The sequence below is a fragment of the Ovis canadensis genome, chromosome 15 (genome assembly GCF_042477335.2).
Source record: "Ovis canadensis isolate MfBH-ARS-UI-01 breed Bighorn chromosome 15, ARS-UI_OviCan_v2, whole genome shotgun sequence".
Taxonomy (NCBI): Eukaryota; Metazoa; Chordata; class Mammalia; order Artiodactyla; family Bovidae; genus Ovis; species Ovis canadensis.
In genome coordinates, this window is record NC_091259.1 from 47,746,846 (window position 1) to 47,768,807 (window position 21,962).

The 21,962-nt window shown below is 44.0% G+C and overlaps 1 protein-coding gene across 9 annotated transcripts in view; it reads right to left on the reverse strand.

Annotated features, from left to right (window-relative positions):
- TEAD1 (TEA domain transcription factor 1) overlaps positions 1-21,962 on the reverse strand; it is a 260,791-nt gene that overhangs the window by 54,215 nt on the left and 184,614 nt on the right. For 2 of the 9 annotated variants that reach the window (XM_069554344.1, XM_069554345.1), the window contains exons 3-5: positions 15,890-15,954; positions 13,459-13,521; positions 13,307-13,369 (exon numbers count right to left, since the gene is read on the reverse strand). In XM_069554344.1, the coding sequence (XP_069410445.1) occupies positions 13,307-13,369; positions 13,459-13,521; positions 15,890-15,954 (191 nt within the window). Of the gene's footprint in view, positions 1-473; positions 530-13,306; positions 13,370-13,449; positions 13,522-15,889; positions 15,955-21,962 lie in introns of those variants that run through there. The other 7 variants (XM_069554347.1, XM_069554352.1, XM_069554348.1 and 4 more) reach the window with 4 other exon arrangements.

Here is a 21,962-nt window from a genome sequence, read left to right on the forward strand (position 1 = left end):
AAAAGGAGATGTCTCCAATTACTTAACAGACTCAAAGAAACAAGGGGGGAAAAAAACAAAAACAAGAAACGGCCCTGCTTTGAAGCACACAGATGGGAGGAGGGCGAGAGAAGAGGCATGGCTGTGGATCTGGGGTGGGACCATCCGCAGTGCCGGGGGGCCCATCTGTGTGCGGCCTGGGAGCCCTGGCAGACGCTTGGTGGGGGGCTCAGAAGCAGCGGGGCGGCGGCGCCAGGATGGGGCCAAGCAGCATGCTGGCGGGGGACATGCTTTCTCAGGTATCCCCGCCGGGGTCGAAGGCTAGGCGGGTTCACTCTGTAGCAAGGACGCAGGGGGTTCTACCAGGGACGTGGTTTCTCCTTTTCCTAAAAGGGTCTTTTCTAGGAAAGCCAAGGCTGGTAACACACAGCTTGCCAAAAAGTCTGCCAAGCACAGCTCAAGTACAGAATACTCAATTTGGTGAAAATACTTACCATGCTTGTTACCTGGATACAACAATAAACAATTTGTTAAAAGGATTGCGTACAAAGGCAGGTTTTTCTTCTTAGTTAAAAAATATACACGTATACAAACAGACGGTACAATAAATCGTGTAGGAGTGTGGGTTTTTCCCCTCCCCCCGACATTTTAGGAGAAATGCGTGACCTGGGTAACTATCTAGAAGGACAATTACCAACCAGCTCCTAGCTCCTCTGAGTTGATTCCAAGGCTTCCCCAGGACAGATGGAAAAATGGTCAGGCCCCTGGTGTGTGACACGCCCTGACAGTAGGGCCAGGGATTCACACTCAGTGAACCTGCTGAGGCTCCCGGATGCTTGCAGGAGGTTTATACACCCTACACACTGGGCCCAGACCCCATCAAAGCAGGAGCAAAATGGTGACATCAAAGCAGAAAGAGCACTCGCCACAGCTGCCATTCAGAGTTCAGACAGAGTGAAGGTCAAGGGGAGCTTCAGGCTGAGACACTGGGTACCAGCTGAGAGGTGGCTTCAGTGTTTACAGATTTACCCAAAGGTGATGAATAAACATGCTGAGGTACCAAAGGAAGGCCAAGAGGAGGAGGGAGAAAAATCAAAGCCTACAAGACAAGAACTAGAGGTTCCAAGATGATCAATCAGGTGGTCCCAAGGCACAGACACCACTTTGCCCCATAACTACCAGGAACACCATGTGAATGTTCAAAGGAGTATATTAACCCTTAGAAAAAGACCTAAGACTTGCATACAATTTTATACTGTATACATTTTCCTGGCTGTCAACTGGAAAATGAGCCTTATCTAACAGCTATTGGGGATACCCATGGCCAGGGCACTGTGGCAACTGAATGGCACCACGAGGGTCCTGGGTGCCTGTAGGACTACTGGGCCCCAGGACTGAAGTGATGCCCTTGCTGCCTCTGGTCAGATGGCATTTCTTCAAACTGAAGCTCCATTTGCTAATCTGCTGAAGTTTTTAAACTAAAGCTAGATTCCTCTGGCAACTTTTTTTTTAAGACCCAAAACATTTCAGACAATGAGATGCCAGGAGGAAAACAGACAAATTTTGAAGTCAGTGGAATTCTATGATAAACTATGTGTGTGTAAATGCCCTACAGCCAAACTGAGCCCGACACATGAGATCTCAGGGCTCATCAGTCTACCCACAGCTGGTCCTGCAGTCCCACCTGCCTGGCCACCCTCTCAGAGGGTGCCCAGGTATTATAAACGGGAAGCCTGGCTCAGTCACACTTACTTCCTTCTCTGTCAAGAGCACCTTGACATCAGTACATGCCTGTGGGTTTCTCTTTGGATGGTTACTTTGGACTCCAGCCCCCAAGTCATTTAACCCCCAATAAGTGGTTATCAATACTCTCAAGGTGATTTTTGAAACTGAAGGAATGGCCCAGGTATAACCCCAGGTCCTTTCCCAATGAGCCACAAGACTTAACAATCTTTCCAGGGCCCAGGTAGGCGTAGCCGAGAAAACGGCAACCCAGGTTTCTTGTCTGCCTGGCTGATGCCAACCCTGTGGAATAACTATAAAGAGCTGTGGGCTTGGCTCTATTCCAAAACTACGCAATGGGGCAGGGGGATGGGGGGGGGGTGGTGGTGTATTCAAACATGAGAGTTCTGTTTATGAAATGCTGATGACAGGGGGAGTTCTGCTCACCCAAACACACAGTGTGTTTGTGCACAGTTGGGTGGAGTGACCAGGAACTATCAGGTCCAGGTCCAAATGTAGGTAAGTCCCTACATCTTCATAACCCACTCTTATGCAGTTAACATCTCAGTTGCCTGAGACGTTTCCCTATGCTAGGCTGATGGAAAAGTTCTTCGAAATGTTCATAAAAGTTTGATACTTTTTTAACAGGGAAATCAGTCAATGAGGAAAGGAGAAAAGTCACCACCTTTACTGTTTAGGTCACAAAGCTTCAGAAGGTTTCAGAATACGGTGTTTTGTTAAATAAAGTCAGGTTTGGCTCTCTTATTATCCAGCATTCCACCAGGTACCCAGGTGAAAAAAGAAGTTCAAAAGCAGGAGAGCAAATCTATTGCTTTGACCACACCAACCTACTCTCTGTCAGTAAAAGGCATACCTGCTGGGGAGTCTGGAGACCTGGTCTCAAACCTGCCCTCCACCAGACATTAATGGTACCTTGTGCAAATTACTTAACACTCTAATTTTCTTCATCTAGGAAGAAAAGAGTTGCACTTTATTTTCTAAAGGTCTTCTGGTTCTAAAAGTATTTGTAGCTATGACTCTGACTTCTATTATAAGCAAATATGTCCTGATACATATAGCCAGAAAACCACTAGTGAAAAGACAGCAAGATGTTAAAATTTAGGCAGCTCTCAGCCGCCTGTCCTAATAGAGAGAAAGCCAAGTGCGGAGAGGAAATTTTATCTCGAGTAGAGGTTCTTTCTGCACTTGACCTACCTATTTGAGAATAGGCAATTTTCTACAAATGGACTAAAATGTCTATACCAGTGATTTCCTACTTTTTGTAGTGCTGACATTCTGAGTACTCATTTCATTTTATAACATCTCCCCTCTATTATATACATTGGAAAATTAAGAAGATTACAATTTTTTGTTTAAAATCTAAAGCAACCATGCAGATAATAAGCACCACCAGGGCTATCTGGAAATCAGAATGGAGAGCGGGGCTGTAGATCTACTTATCCTGAAATGGGAGCACAAAAGGACACTGAGCTGGGAGATTTTAATAGAAGGATCTCTAAACTGTCATTTTCAGCCTAGAGATACATGCCTGGCTCTGGAGAAATTATAACTGTCAGTGTCAGACCTGAGTAAATGACTTCTCTGCGTCATTCTGGCCTAATATCTTGGACTTTTAAACACTGCACTGCACTCTGTCATCACCACTTACCCGCAGAATAAAGAGGGTGCGGTTGCTAATCTGTCCAAACAACAGTAGCTTAAGTAAAGTCAACGATATCTGTGACATTTGTATACCACATTAATTTTTATTCTATGATGTTTTCACACTAACGTTTCTGGGATGTGATGGGATTTACAAGGGATGAACACATTGTTTTATCTTGAAAACCGTGATTAAGTCAATGCTGAGCTATAATCTATGATGTCTTAGATTACAGGAAATACAGAGTGTACGCATGTGTACGTATAAGCATGCGTGAAAAAAAAACATGCCCTAGGAAAAAGCTTGGACAACTTCACACTGACACCTTTTTGCTGATTTTAAGCCCCTCTCTTCCTAAGACTGTAAAGAATGAGGCCACAAAAAGCAGAAGTGGGGAAAGAAAAGGCAGATCTCCCTTATCCAATCAAACCCTAACTCAAGCCCACAACCTGAAACGTGGGAATTATTTACGGAACAGGAAACACGGGTCTCAGTCTATTGATGGAGTGCTAAGAACAAACGGCCTATGTGGCCTGAGAGCGAAGGCACAGGAATCACCCCCAGGTGGGGTGCGCGTCTCGGTTCCCACTCGACTCTTCCTGCCCCATTCCTGGCACTCTGCGCTGTCAGCAGCCTCCCCACCCCCACCATGGGGGATCCAGCAGGCAGTGGCAGACATAAACTCCTCAGTCTGAAGCCTGTCAAACTGTTTATTGTTACTAAGTACACAGATTTTCATATTTTATGAAGCAGAGCAAGGCTGCCACTACAACTCTGGGTTCAGCTGACTGCCTCCTTCCTATGGTTGAAATGTACACGATGTTTGGAAAATGTCTTCATGTAACAACCGTGACAGGAAGGCAACCTACCACAGAGGGACATGGCTGGACTGGTGTGCTCTGCAAACTCAAGGATATTTTATGAACCAGTCTCTGCAAAGTTGGGGACCCCTGTCTCCCCTCTGTTTTCTCAGCTTTGGATTTTTCTGGAGAATCAATTATCTCATAATTTTTAGGCATTAGCTATAAACTAATGTTAAAGATAATAAAAAACGGCACCTGCTTGTACGTACAATATTGTAGCGACTGTATATGAAGTCTGAATGAACACACTCTTGCTTAAGGACTCCAAACTAATGTATTCATATGAAAGTCCACCAACATATCAGGAAAAACATGTACAATCAAAAAGAAAAAAGACCTTGGATTCAAAAACTTCTGAGAGCTATTAAATGTTTTTTCTCCAAATATACTTCTCTCAGCAGTATGAAAATACAGTACATGAGAAGAAAGATAGCAATTTGCTTGAAAATCACTTTTTCAGAAGAAGACAAAATAGAACCCTTTCCTAAGAAGTAATTTTGCAGATGTTGTTTCTAATCTTACACTATGTAGATTCACATGACCTCTGCAATTATTAGCAGTTGCTCCTGAGCAGATAAACACTACAAGAGTCTATGATGGTTTTGGAGAAAGGATGGAGGGCACTTGAATTTTTCTAGCCATGATCTCTAATTTGCTTATTATTAGAGAAAGCAGGAGTAAGTACAAAAGGGCCTATTCCGGTCGGGCCACAGCTAATGCTGAGGAGACAAGGCACATTCATACTTCTCCTGACTTGACATGTAATGAGGAGCAATTAATTCAACTTATTGTATTTCCAAATGCCAAAGACTCCATTCACATCAAAGAAAAAAATTTTCAAGGCTTTTACCATTGTCCATTTTTAAATGTACTGGGCTATATTTAGCATTCTGTAATTGTCGATAGTGGTGCCTTTCATTGTGATGTGCGGCTTAGCATCATAAAGGATTGCAGATGAGGGCCCAGGTGATTTGTAGGTGAGCCTGGTGCCTCTACCAGGAAGCCTGGGATTTAGGTCATCTAATGCCAGGTCCGGGTTTTGGGAAGAAGGCACCTTTCTGACCTTTAGCCCATTTCCCTGGGAGGTGACAGCAAGAAGTGGGAGGCAAATCTCCCTTGAAAAGCCAGAATGTACCAGCTCCCACCACTCATCTTCTCTATTTAATTCAAACAGGCACAATGAAAATAGGGCTCGGTTGAGGGAGACGATGCAAAGCAACTTGAGCCAGGGCAACAAGCCCTCATCCTTGACCAGCAAGGACCCCGTAAGAAGGCAACGTGATATCACACGGAGAGCTTGGTCTGTGGCAACAGATAGCCCTGGGGTGAAATTCAGACTTGTGACCCTGCGTGAGTCCCTTAGCCACCACGGCAAGCCTCTGCATCCTCGTATGCAAAGTGTGGGCAACAGCCACCTTGAGGAACTCCCTGAGAATTGCGTCAAGCACTCTGACCACACAGTGCCACTGTGTGTGTGCACTTGCTACTCTCTGGACGTGACATCTTTAGGGCCCATGTGGCCCACCATCCAGGCTCAAGTCTGCTTGAGACCTGAAATGCTTAAAAGCCCCGGTCCGGAGTACATCATCTCTGGGCTCAATGTGATTCTAGGGCACTGTCTATATCAGAGGCCAATTAATAATGGGATTTCTCTATGAAGGGGAAAAAACGTAGAACGAGGCTGTTTCTGCTGCTGCCCTTACAGAGAAAATCCGACCTGGCTCAGCTGACACAGAATAGAGAAGTAAATGGATGCACTTCCTCAGTTTACACTGTAAGTTCTGCATCACCACATGGTTGACGAGAGGTTCTAACTCCATCGCCTCTAAGCACAAGCAATTAACTGTCCCCAATCTTGGTCTTAACCCAGGCAAATGGAAACAAGGTAATGAAAATCGTGTTGAGGAGAGAGGGTACATGTCATGAATGTAGAACTCCCTGAAGACTGGGAGGAGATGCCAGGAGAGGCGGTGTATCATTTCCCAAATCCCGCGACAAGACCAAGTGTCTCAGCTGGTGCTGAGACAAAGGACATGGTAGTTTCAGGCTTCTTTTGCTGTGTGTTCTGCTGACAGCCAGCACTGGAAGGAGCGAAGCAGCCCAGTGGGCCACAGGGAACACCTCAGGATGGAGGGAAGTGTGTCTTCCCTGCGGGCAGGCCCATTCCTGGGAAGAATCAGTGGTGACTTGGTCAGGATTCAGCCATGTGGCTGCAGCAGAGCCCTAGCAAAGTTCTTGAACTTATCAAGAGGATTAAATCAACAATTTGAACTTTAAGCTCTCTGCTTATTGGAAGGAACCGCAGATTGGAAAGAACGGCCTGCTCAGAAATCAAATGACAAAGGCCACCAGGGTGAGAATGAAGAAAATGGCCCCGGGGAGCACATGGAGCTCATAAATTAGTCACCAGCGACCAGACACAATCAGAGGAGCTCAGGCCTTTTTCTGCTCTATTGGGATGATGCAATGTCAGCAAGAGCAGGCTTTTCTTCAATACAATCCAGAGCTTGACACGAACACGTCTACTGCCTAAGATGTATTCCTGCTGAGGTCAGGACAGAACGAAGACTTCCCTTCCTCTGAGGACTATCCAGAGTCAGGCATTCACCAAAACACACCCAGACAGCAGTGGCCTGGTCCACCTTCAGGGTAAGACAAAGGCGGTCCACAGCGTGGTGGTGGCCTGTGAGGCGGGCTGCTGCTCACACAAGCCTCTGACGCCAGCAAATCAAGGGCTGCCTTTTTGCTTCTATCATGGAAAGAGGCCTCTGGGCAGGGACTGGACATGCTCTGGGGACAAATGAACATTTAGAGACTCAGAGCAGGAAACTCTAGGAACTCTGAGTAGGAAAGAAAAGACTGCTTAGTGCACAGATAGTATTTCTACAATCTTTCTTTCTCTTTCTGTTCCTTCCTTCAGTCTTTCTACATGCTGGGATGATAAATCCCTGCAGCTTTAACAAAAGAAAAACAAAACAGTTAAAGACCTTTTGATGAAATAATAGTAAGTGAAATAATTTAAAGTAGAGAATACTTTCTGCAATTGCAGGCTGGTCCTCAGATCACACCACACTGTTTTCCAGACAGGCTGCTGCCTCTCACTGTTCAAATACAGATTCCAAAGAAGGGATAAACTAGGTGGAAGGGGAGGAGACGGCAGACAATATATGAAGCCAGGGCGGGTAACACTGCTGTAGACGCAGCTGGTGACACAAGGTCCAAGAGCAGTCCCTCAGTCGGTGTCCTTGGAATTGCTTGATGCATGCTCCAAACCTACAAGCCATCTGCATGCTGGAAATGCATGAGTCCATCTTCCCCTTTGAGGCTTCCCTGGTAGCTCAGACTGTAAAAGCGTCTGCCTGCAATGCAGGAGACCTGGGTTCAATCCCTGGGTTGGGAAGATCCCCTGGAGAAGGAAATGGCAACCCACTCCAGTACTCTTGCCTGGAAAATTCCATGGATGGAGGAGCCGGGTAGGCTACAGTCCATGGAATTGCAAAGAGCGACTTCACTGTACTTTTTGTATCCTCTACTTCATAACTAGAACCAAGCATCAGAAGACTGATGGGTCAAAAGAATTGTGTCTGGATAGGGGTCAAACATGTGGTCCTCTCCTCACTAAGAGAACTGAGTGTTGTCTAGAGCAGTAGTTATCACATTCTGACTTGTAGTTTAGACATTTTGGTCAAGAAAATTAAAAACAAAACAAAACCCCAAACTGCAAATACATGTTTCATGTCCCATATCCTGGCACTCTGGCTACAAATGCCCTGCATTTCCCATCTGTCTCAGGGCTTCTGAATCTCACCTGCACTCTGCTGACCCTTTCACCCCTTCCCCTTACTGCCCTAGTCTTTCCTGGCTCTTCTCTCCAAACATCACTCCTTGAACTCTCCAACTATCCCCTAGTTTTCCTTGCCCTTTGCATCTCTCTCTCATGGTTGCAGTCTGTGTCCAAGGCCCTCCTGAACTGTTGGTCAAGTCTGTCCTGGCTCAGGCCAGGAGAAATTGTAGATGAATAGTTTCACATTGGGGCCAATGGCTTTAGGACAAGTTCACAGTAGACAACAGGTTTAAAAAAAAATCTAGATCAGTTTTAGGATAAAGTCAAAAGAAAAAGATATAATTTTCACTGGATATGACTTTCTCAGGGAAAGAGTAAGTGGCAAGGAAAGACAATGATGGGTCACAGGGCGGAGCGGGGGGAGGCTGAGACTAATTGAGGAAGGACAATGGGCAGAGGAAATCAGAAAAAGTAAGAATAATGTTTTGCCCTTGATTTCCTTCAGCTAAAAAAAAATAAAACTTAAAAGGAAATGTAATGAAAATAATCATTTCTGGATTGTGCAAACATGAATGTTTAATATGTTATTCTCTGTACTTATTAACTATTTGTTGTTCAGCAACAAAAACATCATAGTTAATTTTGATGGACACTCTCAGATAATGGCTATTCCTTTAAGAGAACCCAGCCTTTAAGAACCTAAGTTTTAAATGCTGCTATTGAAAAGTTTCCATGTACACTTTCCAGACTTAATAAGAGGAGTGGAACTTTTAAATAAAATTTGCTGTTCAGAAACAATGAGTGAGAAAGTGGACACAGCAGTGGAGAGGACTGAAGTGAGGACCAGCCAGTGATGACAATAAGGAAGGGTAAGTGCTGAGTGGGGCCCCTAACCCTGGTCCACGCCCACACCTCCCTCCCGCTTACAGAAGCCCCTGAATTAGCCTCCCTGCCAGCAGCCTCCCTCTCTCCTAGCCGTCCTCTGAAAATGGCTGGAGGGGTCTTTTCCACAGCATGCTCCCCAGGCTCCTCACTCGAACCTCACTCCTCTAGCCTCATTCCTGCCTCCAGCTAGAAGCTGTTCCTCATGGTTCCCCAGCCCCCCATTCTCTGTGGGAAGTCTCTGCCTTCCTCCAAGCACAGTTCTAAGGGCACCTCCTCCATGGAGCTTTCTCTAATTCTCCCACACTCAGAATTAATCATTCTTTCACTGCTCGAACTTTGTACCACTCTGTTAAATATCTACTGCAGAGTCCCCTAGCTGGAGACAATCCACTGGGAATCTTGTATTTTCCCCAAATGTGGCCAAAAATAACAGAAAAGACAAATGTTCTTCGGGAACAGAGACTGTGCTTATTCAACTTTTCAGACCCAACTAAAGGGTCTAGAACACATAGGTTCTCAATGGAACAGTTACTGGACTGCATTAGGTAATCATTTCTGTGCTTTTAAAGTTCAAATCTACATGGAAATCTTAAACTTCTATTAAAACCATTTTTTAAGCAAAAATTAAAGTCCACACATTTTGGGGGTGATCTGGCTCACAAACAAGCACTTTGGGAAACACTGCACTTAGCAAAAGCCTAAAGCCAATCTCTGAAACTCATCCTAACAGATTTTCAGGAGTGTGACCTCTGTAGCTAGAATGGCTCATCTGTGACTGTGACATAAGAATAACCACTCTCTCTCCAGCCTGTTTCCTTCAGAAGAATATGGCAGAATAGGCTATGGGACTCAGAAGATGTGGGCTTTCAGTGGGATCCCCAAGCTGTCTGGTATAAAGAAAGCCAGAAGAACGGCTGAAAGGGATGGCCCTTTCCTTTACCTTCTGTCTAAAGCAGTGGGTTTTCAAACTTTATTCAACAGAACAGCCAAAGAGGCTGCTGCTAAGGATGAGAGAGTGAGAGTTTTAATTAAAACAGCTTTTACATTTTCATATATTGAAATTTTCAAGTAAGATTTCAATTTGAAATGTGAATTTTGCTACTTTAAAAAGGCTAGAAAATCATTAGCCTAAAGAATTCTCCCACACCCTTCTGAGGAAAGTCAAGACAGGCTCACAGGCAGGAGGGCACCCTGGAAGCCATACCAGGCTCTGGCCCTGCCTATGAGTAAACTGCTTTTTCAAACTCCAGGGGAGGACAGAAACGAAACTCAACTCCAGTCTTCATAGGAGGGCCACAGGCCTGTTCACCCGAGAGAACAGAAATCCTCTGACTGCTGAGCATGTGGAGAAATGGGGAGGGGCCTGGCTGGGCAAGCTCAGCAAGCACAGGTCCAGAGATGGTCAGTCAACAGCCACCTCCTCCAGGAAGCCTGGTCATACCACCTAAGACAAAGCAAGGCCCCTCTTGTGGGTCTGGATATTTCCTGCCATCCCCACCCCGCTCAGAAGCTCTCCTTTTTGTCTATTGGGATGACTTCAACTTTTAACAGTGAGTTTATTTGGGAGACCAAGAAGACAGAGGCTATCAACCTGACTGCACCAGGAGCTTGGTGAGGATGCTCATCCCTGCCCCCCTGACTATTAGACTCCAGAGCTGAACAAGGAAGTGCAGATCGAGTAGGGACAGGTACCTCTCCTACCAGGCTCATGGGGCTGAGCCCCCTTCCCAGGAAGGGCTGGTTAGGAAGATGAAGGAGAGCATCTTTAGCATAAAATGCCCATGGGAGATGAAGGCAGCAGCAAGGCAGGCAGGTGACAGGCAGCCTTATTCTCCTCGGCCGTCCTGACTCCCTCCAGGTGGGGACGCAGCAGCTCTGCAGCTAGGAACGCATCTTGCCCCTGTCTTACTGATTATCAGCACAGCATCAATCCCAAATTAAGCCCACACTGTTTCCACCGATGGCTAAAAGTTTAAAAATCATCTTATGTCTAAAATGTGGAGGCTGAGGGATTATGGGAAGAAGGGGCTGTCTGCCCAGTTCCAAGGGGCATCGGGGTGGTGACAGGTTGTCTACCCCATACACTGACATGAAGCCTGTTGCTTAAAAACCACTTTAGCCTCTGCCAGATGAAACCCCGTCTGAAAGAACAATGGCTTAGAATTCAAAAAGATCTGAGTTCAAATCGTGACTTGGCCTATTCCTACACTGGTGGCTTTTGGTGAGTTAACTGAACCTTTGGAGACCTGGTTTCCTCAATAGTACTGCTCAAAATCTGAAGAACAGAACTCACTTTGTAGTGAGCTAACGCGTGAGAACACACGAGGCTTTGCATTGCACTAACTCCTTTCATCCCCAGACTCAGCAGACATGGTCCATGCAACTTGTCCCTGGGACTCCCTGCATGTTTCCCTTTGGCTCTCTCTGCTAACACTTACCCTACCGTGCCCTGTATTTCACATTCCCATTTCCACAGCCAGCTCTATGAATAGAGGATTGGTTGTTAGCTGCCCACCATGATGAGCGCCATGCCTGGAACACTCAACTGGTATTAGCTGATGGGAAGAACAAAGGCCTCCATTTTCCCCAGAATAATGAGGTAGGCAGGAAGGAGAGGAACTGTGAGAAGATGGAGGTGGTTCTTGGAGCTGAAATGCCGAGCGCCTTGCTACTCCACGGCCTATGTTTCTGCCTCCCCCTCATGCCTACTCCAGAGGAAATGGTCCAGCGCTGGCTGAAAGTGGGGAGAGGTCTTTTTTTAAAAAACAAATACAACCGTGTGTTGGTATGTTTGTATATGCATAAGGTAACAACAAAACTGTTTCCACTGAGGAAAATTTGTAACATCCCCAAGAGAGAAAAAGAGTGCTTGTGGAATCCCATAGTGATCCCCTCTGACCAGGAGAGCTTTATCCACCATTTACAGGGCTTTCGATCTAGGGCTGTGTGCCCCGGTGAGCACACAGGAACCACACAGTGCAGAAACAGAGCAATTTATAACATCGCAGATTGGAAACACAAAGTTGATGTCTATAAACTTATTTGTACATCATTAATCCATTAGGGAAACTAGAAACAGAGTGAGAACTTGAGCAAACACTGGGGTAGTTACATCCACATAGAAAGGACTGCACCTTTGGTTAAAAAGCAGGAGCTATAAAGTTATTTTAGTCTTCCAACTGCTCAGCCAGTGCAGCTAAAAGCCAGCCACCATCAGCCACACGTGCGAGCGAGCCAGCATGCTGCCCACTGCAGAGGGCACACCAAATGCGCCTTCCTGGTCACTAGTCCTATTCCACAGCCAGCCTTGTTTGCATTTAAAAAGTTGGAGGACTTTGGAAAGAGTCCTGGCTCTCACCACTTAGGGCTGTGAAATTGCACTTTGTTCTTTAGCTTAGAACAAACATACAAATTTACTTAATACATGGGGGAAAAAAATAAAAAGAGAACCAAGAACAGGCATGGGAGAAAGATAATACTATGGATTATGGATTCATTTTTATTATAAAGCTCCTCCATGCAAACTATAATCCCTTTGCATTCCTAAAATAGGACATTAGGGGGGAAAAGAGAGTCATGTATACTTTACTGCAAACTTTGCAAAGGGAGAAAACAAGAGAACTTGCATTTTAAAATTGTCCATGCCTCTGTTTTTGCTATGAAATATATTTTAAAAGACTAGGTAATGAGGCACATGAAGAAAAAAAATTTAAATTCAAGTATAAACAGAATTGCAAACATGGATTTGATCAAAAGCTTTCTCATCTCTAAGATCCATCTTTTGTTTTTTAAGGCCTCACCTCAAATTTCTGTTTTAATTAACAAAGCCACACACTTAAAAAAATATTATTAAGAAATGTGGAAGAAATCTGACAGAAAATATTCTCTGTTGGAAGAACACATAAAAAATTCCATGAAGAAGATGTATTTTTCATAAGTATTGAAAACACATCAAAAACACAAATTTAAAATAATTTCTAAATATTTCAAAAAGTGATTTCATGATGATCTCTTGGAAATGATTCATTTATAGTTTCTACACCAACTTTGCATCTCTTGGACTTTTCTTCCCTCTCTTAGCTCAGTGCTTCTTGGTAGGTATTTGAAGACTGAAAAAAAAAATGTTTCTGTGCTAAAGTTATCAAGACTAGCTCTCTGCTGCGTTTGCATTGTTATTAGGGACACACACACACACACACACACACATGCGCACACACACACCACACACTCTGAGCTTAATGTGAGGCTAGTACAGAAACAGAGAGATTAGACACAAAGAAATGTAAACAGCTCTCACATGCGAGGAAACTAGGTTACCAGAATCCCAGCACCAGGCATTCACCAGTCACCATGGAAAACAGGAAGTGAGATGCATAGCAACCACAAGCCAAAAAGCAGGAAAGCGCATACCTTTAGCTTGGAATGAAAATCACGAGATTTCCTTCTGGCAAGAACCTGAATGTGACTAGACACCTGCAGGGTAGGGGAAGGGAGGAAAACAAAGGAAAAGCCTGTAACCATGGAGATGAAAAGCCCCCTACAACTGGGCAAGCCAGACGTACCTTAATGGCGGCTTGAATTTCTCGAACTTTCTTTCTTGCTAAGACCTGTATATGACTAGACACCTACATTGTTCGGGTTTATGAGGGGAAACAAAACAAAACAAAACAAAACAAAAAAAGGAAATCAAATATAAAATCGCTACTCCTTGGGAGGGTTTCAGGGTGGGGGGTGGGGGGGAGGTTATTTGCATCTCAACAAAGCTCTGCAGTTAGGAATACACAGTCCCAGCCAGACACCAAGCCCCCAGCGCTGCTCTAAGCTTTTCAGACTGGGTCATCACTGCAGTGACTGGATTCAGGAAGAAAGTTGAAGCTAATATTAGTTTTCTCACTCAGGAGAAATTTCGGGCCACGGGATGAGAGGGGGAGAGTGGGGTTGTTTTCTTTATAAAATTTAAAAGGTGGGGGTAGAGGTAAATGAAAATATTTATAGCTTCTCAGTATCAGGAGGGAAAATCCCTTTTTCTCAATTTAGAAGAGACTATCCATAAATTAGCACATTCTGCAGAATCAAAAAGCTGAAGCTGTCGGTTGTATTCTGATCTCATTAAGAGCTCTGGATTCTGTAGCAAATGTTAAAATAATACTGACATGTAAATTAGATCTCAAAGAGAAATGGAAAGACCCAGTTAGCAGAGCTTTTTTTTTTTTTTTTTTGCCCTTATAAATATCTTTAATCCTTCCACTCTTTTGGGTATTGACTGGGCGCCAAGTGGATTTGCATATTATTACAAAGCGAAAAGTGTGAATACAGCCAGCCAGCCATCCTGTTAAAAATCTGGGTTGAAAAACCACACGGATTTGCTGAACAACAAATTCACATTGGAGAGGTATCACCAACTGCTGCCTAAAAACATCCCCAGGATGCCGGGGTGTGGAAACTGAGCCAAGCCGGGCTTCTGAAACACAATGATTCCACTGGGTAAACAAATTTGCATCTCTTTCAGCAGGACTTGGTTAAATTTAGAAGCCTCCCCTCACTGAAGGGGTTGGGCACATGACCAGAGCTCACAGATCAGCAGACAGCCCAGGTCCAGGACTTTCAGCATGTTGGGAATTAGATTTGTCTGTTTCAGAAATTTAGAAGCTTCCATTTGGAAGTTCAGCGACTCAGACTGTGAGGCCATTACTTGATTTCAAACACTCTAGTGAGCTTAAAAACAGGCTTTATGATAATAATTGATCCACTTATCTCTAACTTTGTTTTCCAGTATCAATTATCAATTTTTCTTTCTATTTGCTTTTTTTTTTTTTTTTTAAGTATGGAGAAGAAGGAACTCCCCCATCCTCTTCACCTCTCCATCCGGCTCCTGCTTTCACCCGAATTTTGTTTTGATGTGATCCACTGGCTTGCTGTGGGCCACAGAGGGGGAGACATCCACTGAACAGACAATGCCCGCCTCAGAGCACTGGCTGGAGGCCACCTGCCTCTGTGCTGACTCAGCAGTGGGCTCCCGGCGGGGGCACCGGGGCATTCCCGGGGAAAGCTCTCCCCGTCATAAACACTCAGAAAAACAGCTCATCACCCAAGCAGAGGACTGGAATCCACTGCTCAGAGTTTCACAACTGAGCTCGCCTTTTGGTTTGATTATAAGTTTTTAAAATTCCTGCCGAATCAGGCAGCATAGTCAACACTGAAACACATATTATAAATATTTCTTTTTTTTCTTGTTGAGAACTCACCCGTGAGGTTGGTTTGATTTCCCTCCCCGCTTTCCATTTCTTTTTTTTTTTTCTGCTTTTCATTAAATGTTAATTTCTCATCCATTCCAGTTCTGAACTGGGTCAGAGGTTTGCGCTAGTTTACATCACAAGGAGTGAAGAGCACCACAGCCCTGATGGGAGGGCAGAGGAAAATTCCTGACCCAGTGCTGCACAAAGGTATTTAAGTTGTAACTTCATTTCAGTCACAGCAGCTACTGACAAAAAGCCATAGCTTAAGGAGCAACAGTTCCCTGGACGCACATCATTCAGCCTCATGTTCTGGCCAGTGCTCACGGCTGCTAGTGTTACTTTTGCAGTGAAAAGATGACTAATATGTAATTGTTCCAGGATTTTACAATGCGCAAAATCTCAAAATTTCATGACTTGCAAAGTGTATCTGCACCTGCAGCCTTTACAATGTTTGCAGATGCACAGTTTGGGAAAGAAAATTGAAGATTTAGAGTACAGGAGCAGTTCGTACACCGTCCTTAGCAGTGAAACTTTTCCATATGTGTATAGAGGCAACTCCAGAGACCATGGAATAAAAGGTCTCTGAAATGAGGAACAGTAAAAAACGGAGCCAATTTCAAACACCTACAACACTGACGTCCTTACAGGGAACTCTGGTTGGGGGCTCCTAGGAGCCAAAGCACAGACAGCCACTGCAGCCAAAATGCCTCCGTGGGCCATTCGCTGACATGCACAACTTCCAGGTCGGTTACTTTACCTGCTTTCTGGTCCTCGTCTTCCCTGTCCTGAGTTTGATGTATCTGGCTATCAATTCATTCCTACCTGAAAGAAAGAAGAATTTACAATAAAGTAGGTTACTTTGGTGCGTGAGTGGGACAGGGGTGAGGTGTAAAAAGCCTCTGAATGCTAAGACTAGAATTCAGAATCATGCATTTTTAAGTTGTATCTGTAAGTTTATTAATGCTAGAAAAATTAAAGGTATAATTTGTGCAGAAAATATTTACTAAGGGAAATTAGGAAGAAGGGAGTTTCCTCATGAACTACAATCAGCAATTAAAATGTGCCTTTTGTTTGTTTGCATGCTTGTCTCTAAACGGATGGTCACTTGTATAAACAAATACAAAGATTAATGTGGAAGTACACAGAGTGGCTTCTGTTCTAGTTTTATTTTTCATATCCATTTCTTCTCACCCAGGTTTCTTCTCATGGTTAGCTCCAGTTAGTGTCATTATAGCCATGAGAGGATGAACTGCTGTGATCACAGAAACACAAGGAAAAGAAGTTACAATACGAAGGCAGATAGCCCCCAAAGGTAGTCACTGAATCAGTAATAAACTATACACAAAGCTGTCAGTGGGGAGGAGAAAAATGACTCAATCTTTTCCATCCTTCATAACTTTCGGGGGAAAGTGCCTTAAAGTATAAACAAATCTGCACCAAGACACTGAAAAATCTCAAAGCGATGACCTGAACTATAATATAAATGGGAAAATAAACCCCCAAAGCCAGGTGGGGAAATGCATTACTAATGTACTCATACAGAACACATGGGTCCAAACTGTCACTTTAAGACTAACAGTATAGCCAGTGGTCTAATCTGTGTGTACCGTCTCACTCTCCACATACTGCATAGCTGAAGACAGCGAGAGTTTTTGTCTTGCCCCCAAGGTCTCCCCAGCACACGACACACTGCTGGGCGCACAGATAGAAAAAAGGAGTCACTAACACAGCCTCTGGTGAAAGGGAAGAACTGCATTCCTCAGCCCTCTCCAGCAGAGAAAAGAAACTGAATGCTCTGGTGAGAGGGTCTTGATGAGAATCTTGCCTAATAATTCAAAAAACCTCTCCCATTGCTGCCTAGAACATTCCGCTAATTATGCCTCTGTTCTCCACCTGCCTGTGTTAGGAGTATGCAGAACACAGTCACTGCTGGAAGGCAAAGGAATTGTGGAATCTTGGGGCTGCAAAGTACTTCTGAGCCACTCTTTCTCGCCCCTAAAAGTCTGAGTCCTTATAGAAGCCAGCACTTCTAGAATGAAGGAAAAAGCCCATTCTGCCTTAAAACATATTGAAAGATAAAAAGACCCTCCTTATTGGAGGTTTCCTATAACTTTTACCCCCCAGATTCGTTTGTATCTCTTAACAAGAAGAAGGTTAGTTCCTAATGCACAGAAATTTCTGACAGCTTTAACGACCTCCAGCAGTGCTTTATCCAAGCTAAACCTTTCCTGTTCTTTTGTTATCTGTGGCAAACTTTGGAACACTCCCACCTCCATCCTGTGACCATCTTTTGTCATTTCCTTTCACAGCCTGGAGCCCAGAACTCTAGTCACCTGCCTGGTCCTAAATACTCCATCTTTGTTGATGCAGCCCAGCACCACATTAGATTTGGGGGATTACAATAAACTGTCAACTGAAGTCAATTAATTCCAAGGTCTTTTTCATATGAGCTACTTCTCAGATATATCCCTACCCCTGTTCCTAGTCTTTTCATGCACAGTTGGGATTTTCAGATCCAAATACAAAACATTCCATTTATTTCTACGGCAGTTCATTTTGTCAGATGAAGCCTATCGTTCCCACCTTCAAGTCGTCAATCCTGACTCTGTGACTGACTGAACTTACTCTTTAACCACAGGAGAAGGACCTCTAAATTCAGTTCTGAGGATTGCTTCTCAAAGCACTCTCTTTCCTACCAATATCCCCTGTAGTGTCATTGGGTCTACTTCGCCATCTCTCAGATGGTTGTACAGATTTTGCAATTTGTCTCAAAGGCTGCCTGACAGCAGAGCCCAGCTAGGAGTGCCTAATTACCAGAAGTCAGACCTAAATGACAATGTCTGCAGAGGGGCCAAGCATCCTCCAGCTCGGGGCCTCACTGTGCACCCTGTTCAGGGCTGAGTGGCTGGGATGAAATAAATCTAGGGCTCTGAATTACATGCAATTTCATCTGAACCTTGTCCAGATGGCAAAAATGCCTCCTGGACCCAGACTTGCTTATTTTTCTCTGAAAGCAGACAGAATAGCTTGATCCAAGTGCCCTATAACTTATATCTCCAGTTTTTAATTTCTTATGGCATTTGGTTGAATGGATGAGATCAGTCCCCAGGAAGCCACACTTGACTGTACACCCTATGGTTTATGCAGTGGCATAAAAAATGTCAACTCATATTTTGATTAAAATGCTTCTAAAAATAACTACTTCTACAAGAGGCCCTCACTGAGCATCTACTATGTGCTGAGCAAGACGCTACGTCATATCATGGAAAGTCTGTCAAGACTCTCATGTCCCCATTCTTTACATGAGCGAGATCTCCTTTCAAATTCTATGTTATTCCAAACCATGTTTCAAGCCAAGAAGAGTAATTAACTTGAGGTTGCTATGTGTTTCTTCTTGCCTTACCAAAAGGAATATGGCTGATTCAAATTATAAATTCAACTTCCACTAATACCAAGCATCTACCATGAACTCAAAGTGCAACGTTAGTCACTTTAGTTTATATGTTGTTTTTTTTTAAAAAAAAAAAAAAGATTCTAAGGGTGGTTTTGTGCAGAGAAACACCAGTCAGGTTTACTTGACTTTAAAATGTTTATTTCATCTGTTTATTTTTTTTAATGCCCTCATTTTTCTTTATGTTTTCAATTCTACTTACATATCCTATAATTTTTATAACCACTTTCAAAGGATACTGGATTAATGTTTGGTCCATTTTACGAACCTAGTTAAACTCCTTCAAACATTTAAACTATGTACCTAATCTATAGTTAATTTAATTTTTTTCAATATTAGAACTCTTTAACTTACAAAACCTTCCCTTAAACAACTCTTAGAAACCTAATAAATTCTCTTGAGTATGCCAACATTACTTACAAATCTAGTTAAGACTTCAACCCTTCCCAAAATCAAGTCTAAGTCAATTACTTCATTGCACATTTTAATTTGGAAATACAGACTAACCTGTTATGTGAGCCAAATTATTTTAAATATGCATACTGAAGACCTCATATGCACAAATCCTTAAAATAAAAATATAAACACTATGGTATTGATTATATTAAAAATTTTATATTCTAAATCTTCCCAGAATTATAATACGCTTACTCTTTAACGAAACAAGTATGTCATTCCAAATGATTTTGGAGTCTCTTTCCGGGTGCCTGGTTCTGAATGAATTCTTGTTAGCAACCTTCATAGGACATTCTGAGCCCTATTTATATTTCTAGAGCATGACCCTCCAAATGGTGTGGATCCATACAGTTCAAAGCCCTAGATTTGACTCATGGCACTAAGGTACAGAAGGGATTCCCAGGTGGTGCAGTGGGGGAAAATGTGCATGCAAGGAGACCCAAGAGAAACAGGTATGAACCCTCAATCTACCTCAGTCGGGAAGATCCCCAGGAGTAGGAAATTGCAACCTGCTCCAGTATTCTTGCTTGGAAGATTCCATGAACTGTAGCCCACGATGGGGTCACAAAGCGTGAGACACTGAGCACACACACACGACAACAACAACTGAGGTTCAGAAGTCTCCAACCAAGGACAGGAAACTCAGAGACACAAAACACCACTGATGTAACTGGTAGTGGGACTCTGGTCCACGCAGCAGTCCTGTTTCACAGCCGGGAAGAATGCTGGATATTAGAAATGTTAACCCTCATTTTTCTTTCACTTCCAAAAACACACACACGTATACACACAACCATGGAGCAGGACGTGGCAGCTCACTCCAGCATTCTTGCCTGGAAAATTCCACAGGAAGAGGAGCCTGGTGGGCTACAGTCCATGGGGTCACAAAGAGCCGGACCCGAACAAACACAAGCACCCATACGCACACAGTGGCGTTTGGTCCCATAAACCTTATGTGACAAAACTGACTTTCAACAAAGCTACCTTTTATCATGATATTCCTAAACTCTTCCTCCAGTCCTGTGGGAACCATCTCTCCTTTGTGTCTTACACGATGCCTGTCTGAAGTATCCAATATTTAAAGACAGCCTAGTCTGCTGTTCACAAGGAGTTCACTGTCCAAAACATAAGCTAAGATCGAGGAGATCAGCTCGACCAGTCAGACAGCCACTAACAGTGGCTCTAGCAACATATGTGGGTCATCAGTCATAAATAATTCCATCAATCTAGAAAGCCTTTCCCAAAGTTCTGGAAGAGAACCTAGCTTTTAAAGACAAATTATACTTTCTCCAGCACCCCATTGACTGTATAACCCCTCAGGCACCTCTGTCCATGGAATTATCCAGGCAAGAAAACTAGAGTGGGTAAGCCATTCCCTTCTCCAGATCGTCCCGACCCAGGGATCAAACCCTGGTCTCCTGCATTACAGGCAGATTCCTTACTGTCTGGGAAGGCAGGGAAGCCCTTTCCTCCAACATTTTATTATGAAAAATTTGCAACATATAGAAGTCTTCCACAGAGACAGTTTCACAGTGAACACTATATACACCCATGACTCAGACCCTATCATTCACTTTTCTACATTTGCTTTATAACATGTCGCTCCACCTGTCCATTTTATCCATCCATTGAGCCAACTTAATAAATGGCAGGCATGATAACCTCCCTACATCCTTCAGTGTGCATTATCATTAACTAGAGTGATAAGCATGATTTTGACAGGCAGAATGGAGGGGGTAGGCTGAAGATCCTTTTAGACAGAGGAAGCAGCATTAAAAAAATATACAGAGGAAACTGCCGCTTAAAAACCAGGCACCTGATCCTCAAGTCCCCCTTGACCACTGCACACTCTGTCTTTCTGAGCCCAGAAATCTCTAGATTCTACATTCACGGTATCCACGACTCATTTCCTTCATTCTTCTTGATTATGCAGCTGCTTACTTGTTTCAGTCATGTCCAACCCTGTGCTACCGTATGGACAGCGGCCTTCCAGGCTCCTCTGTCCACAGGATTCTCTAAGCAAGAGTGCTAGAGTAGGTTGCCATGCTCTCCTTCAGGGGATCTTCCCAGCTTTCCTGCAATGCAGGCAGATTCTTTACCAGTGATTGGCCAGGGAAGCCCTTCTTCTCTGTTCAGTTCAGTTCAGTTCAGTTCAGTTCGGTCGCTCAGTCGTGTCCGACTCTGCAACCCCATGAATCACAGCACGCCAGGCCTCCCTGTCCATCACCAACTCCCGGAGTTCACTCAGACTCACGTCCATCGAGCCGGTGATGCCATCCAGCCATCTCATCCTCTGCCGTCCCCTTTTCCTTCTGCCCCCAATCCCTCCTAGCATCAGAGTCTTTTCCAATGAGTCAACTCTTCGCATGAGGTGGCCAAAGTACTGGAGTTTCAGCTTTAGCATCATTCCTGCCAAAGAATACCCAGGACTGATCTCCTTTAGCATGGACTGGTTGGATTTCCTTGCAGTCCAAGGGACTCTCAAGAGTCTTCTCCAATATCACAGTTCAAAAGCATCAATTCTTTGGCGCTCAGCTTTCTTCAAAGTCCAACTCTCACCTCCATACATGACCACTGGAAAAATCATTGTCTTGAGTAGACGGACCTTTCTCTGTAAGTACCTGCAATAGCTTATAGAGCTGAGTGGCAATGTCACACTTCACCACCAGGTGTCACTGTACTACAGCTCCTCTGTAGCGCACAGTGCCCTTTAGAAACGCACACTGAATCACAGCTTTAAATCTGAGATGCTGCAGCTGCAGCCGCCCTTGCTTTTCCCACAGGCAAGAGGCAGCAGCAAAAACAAATACAGCCTGACCTGTCGCTTTATACTGTGATACTCGCCAGGCACAGCGATCTAGTTTTTATTTCCTTTTTCCTTTCTCCTAAATAACATAACACAGTTGAAAGTGAGGCCATCATT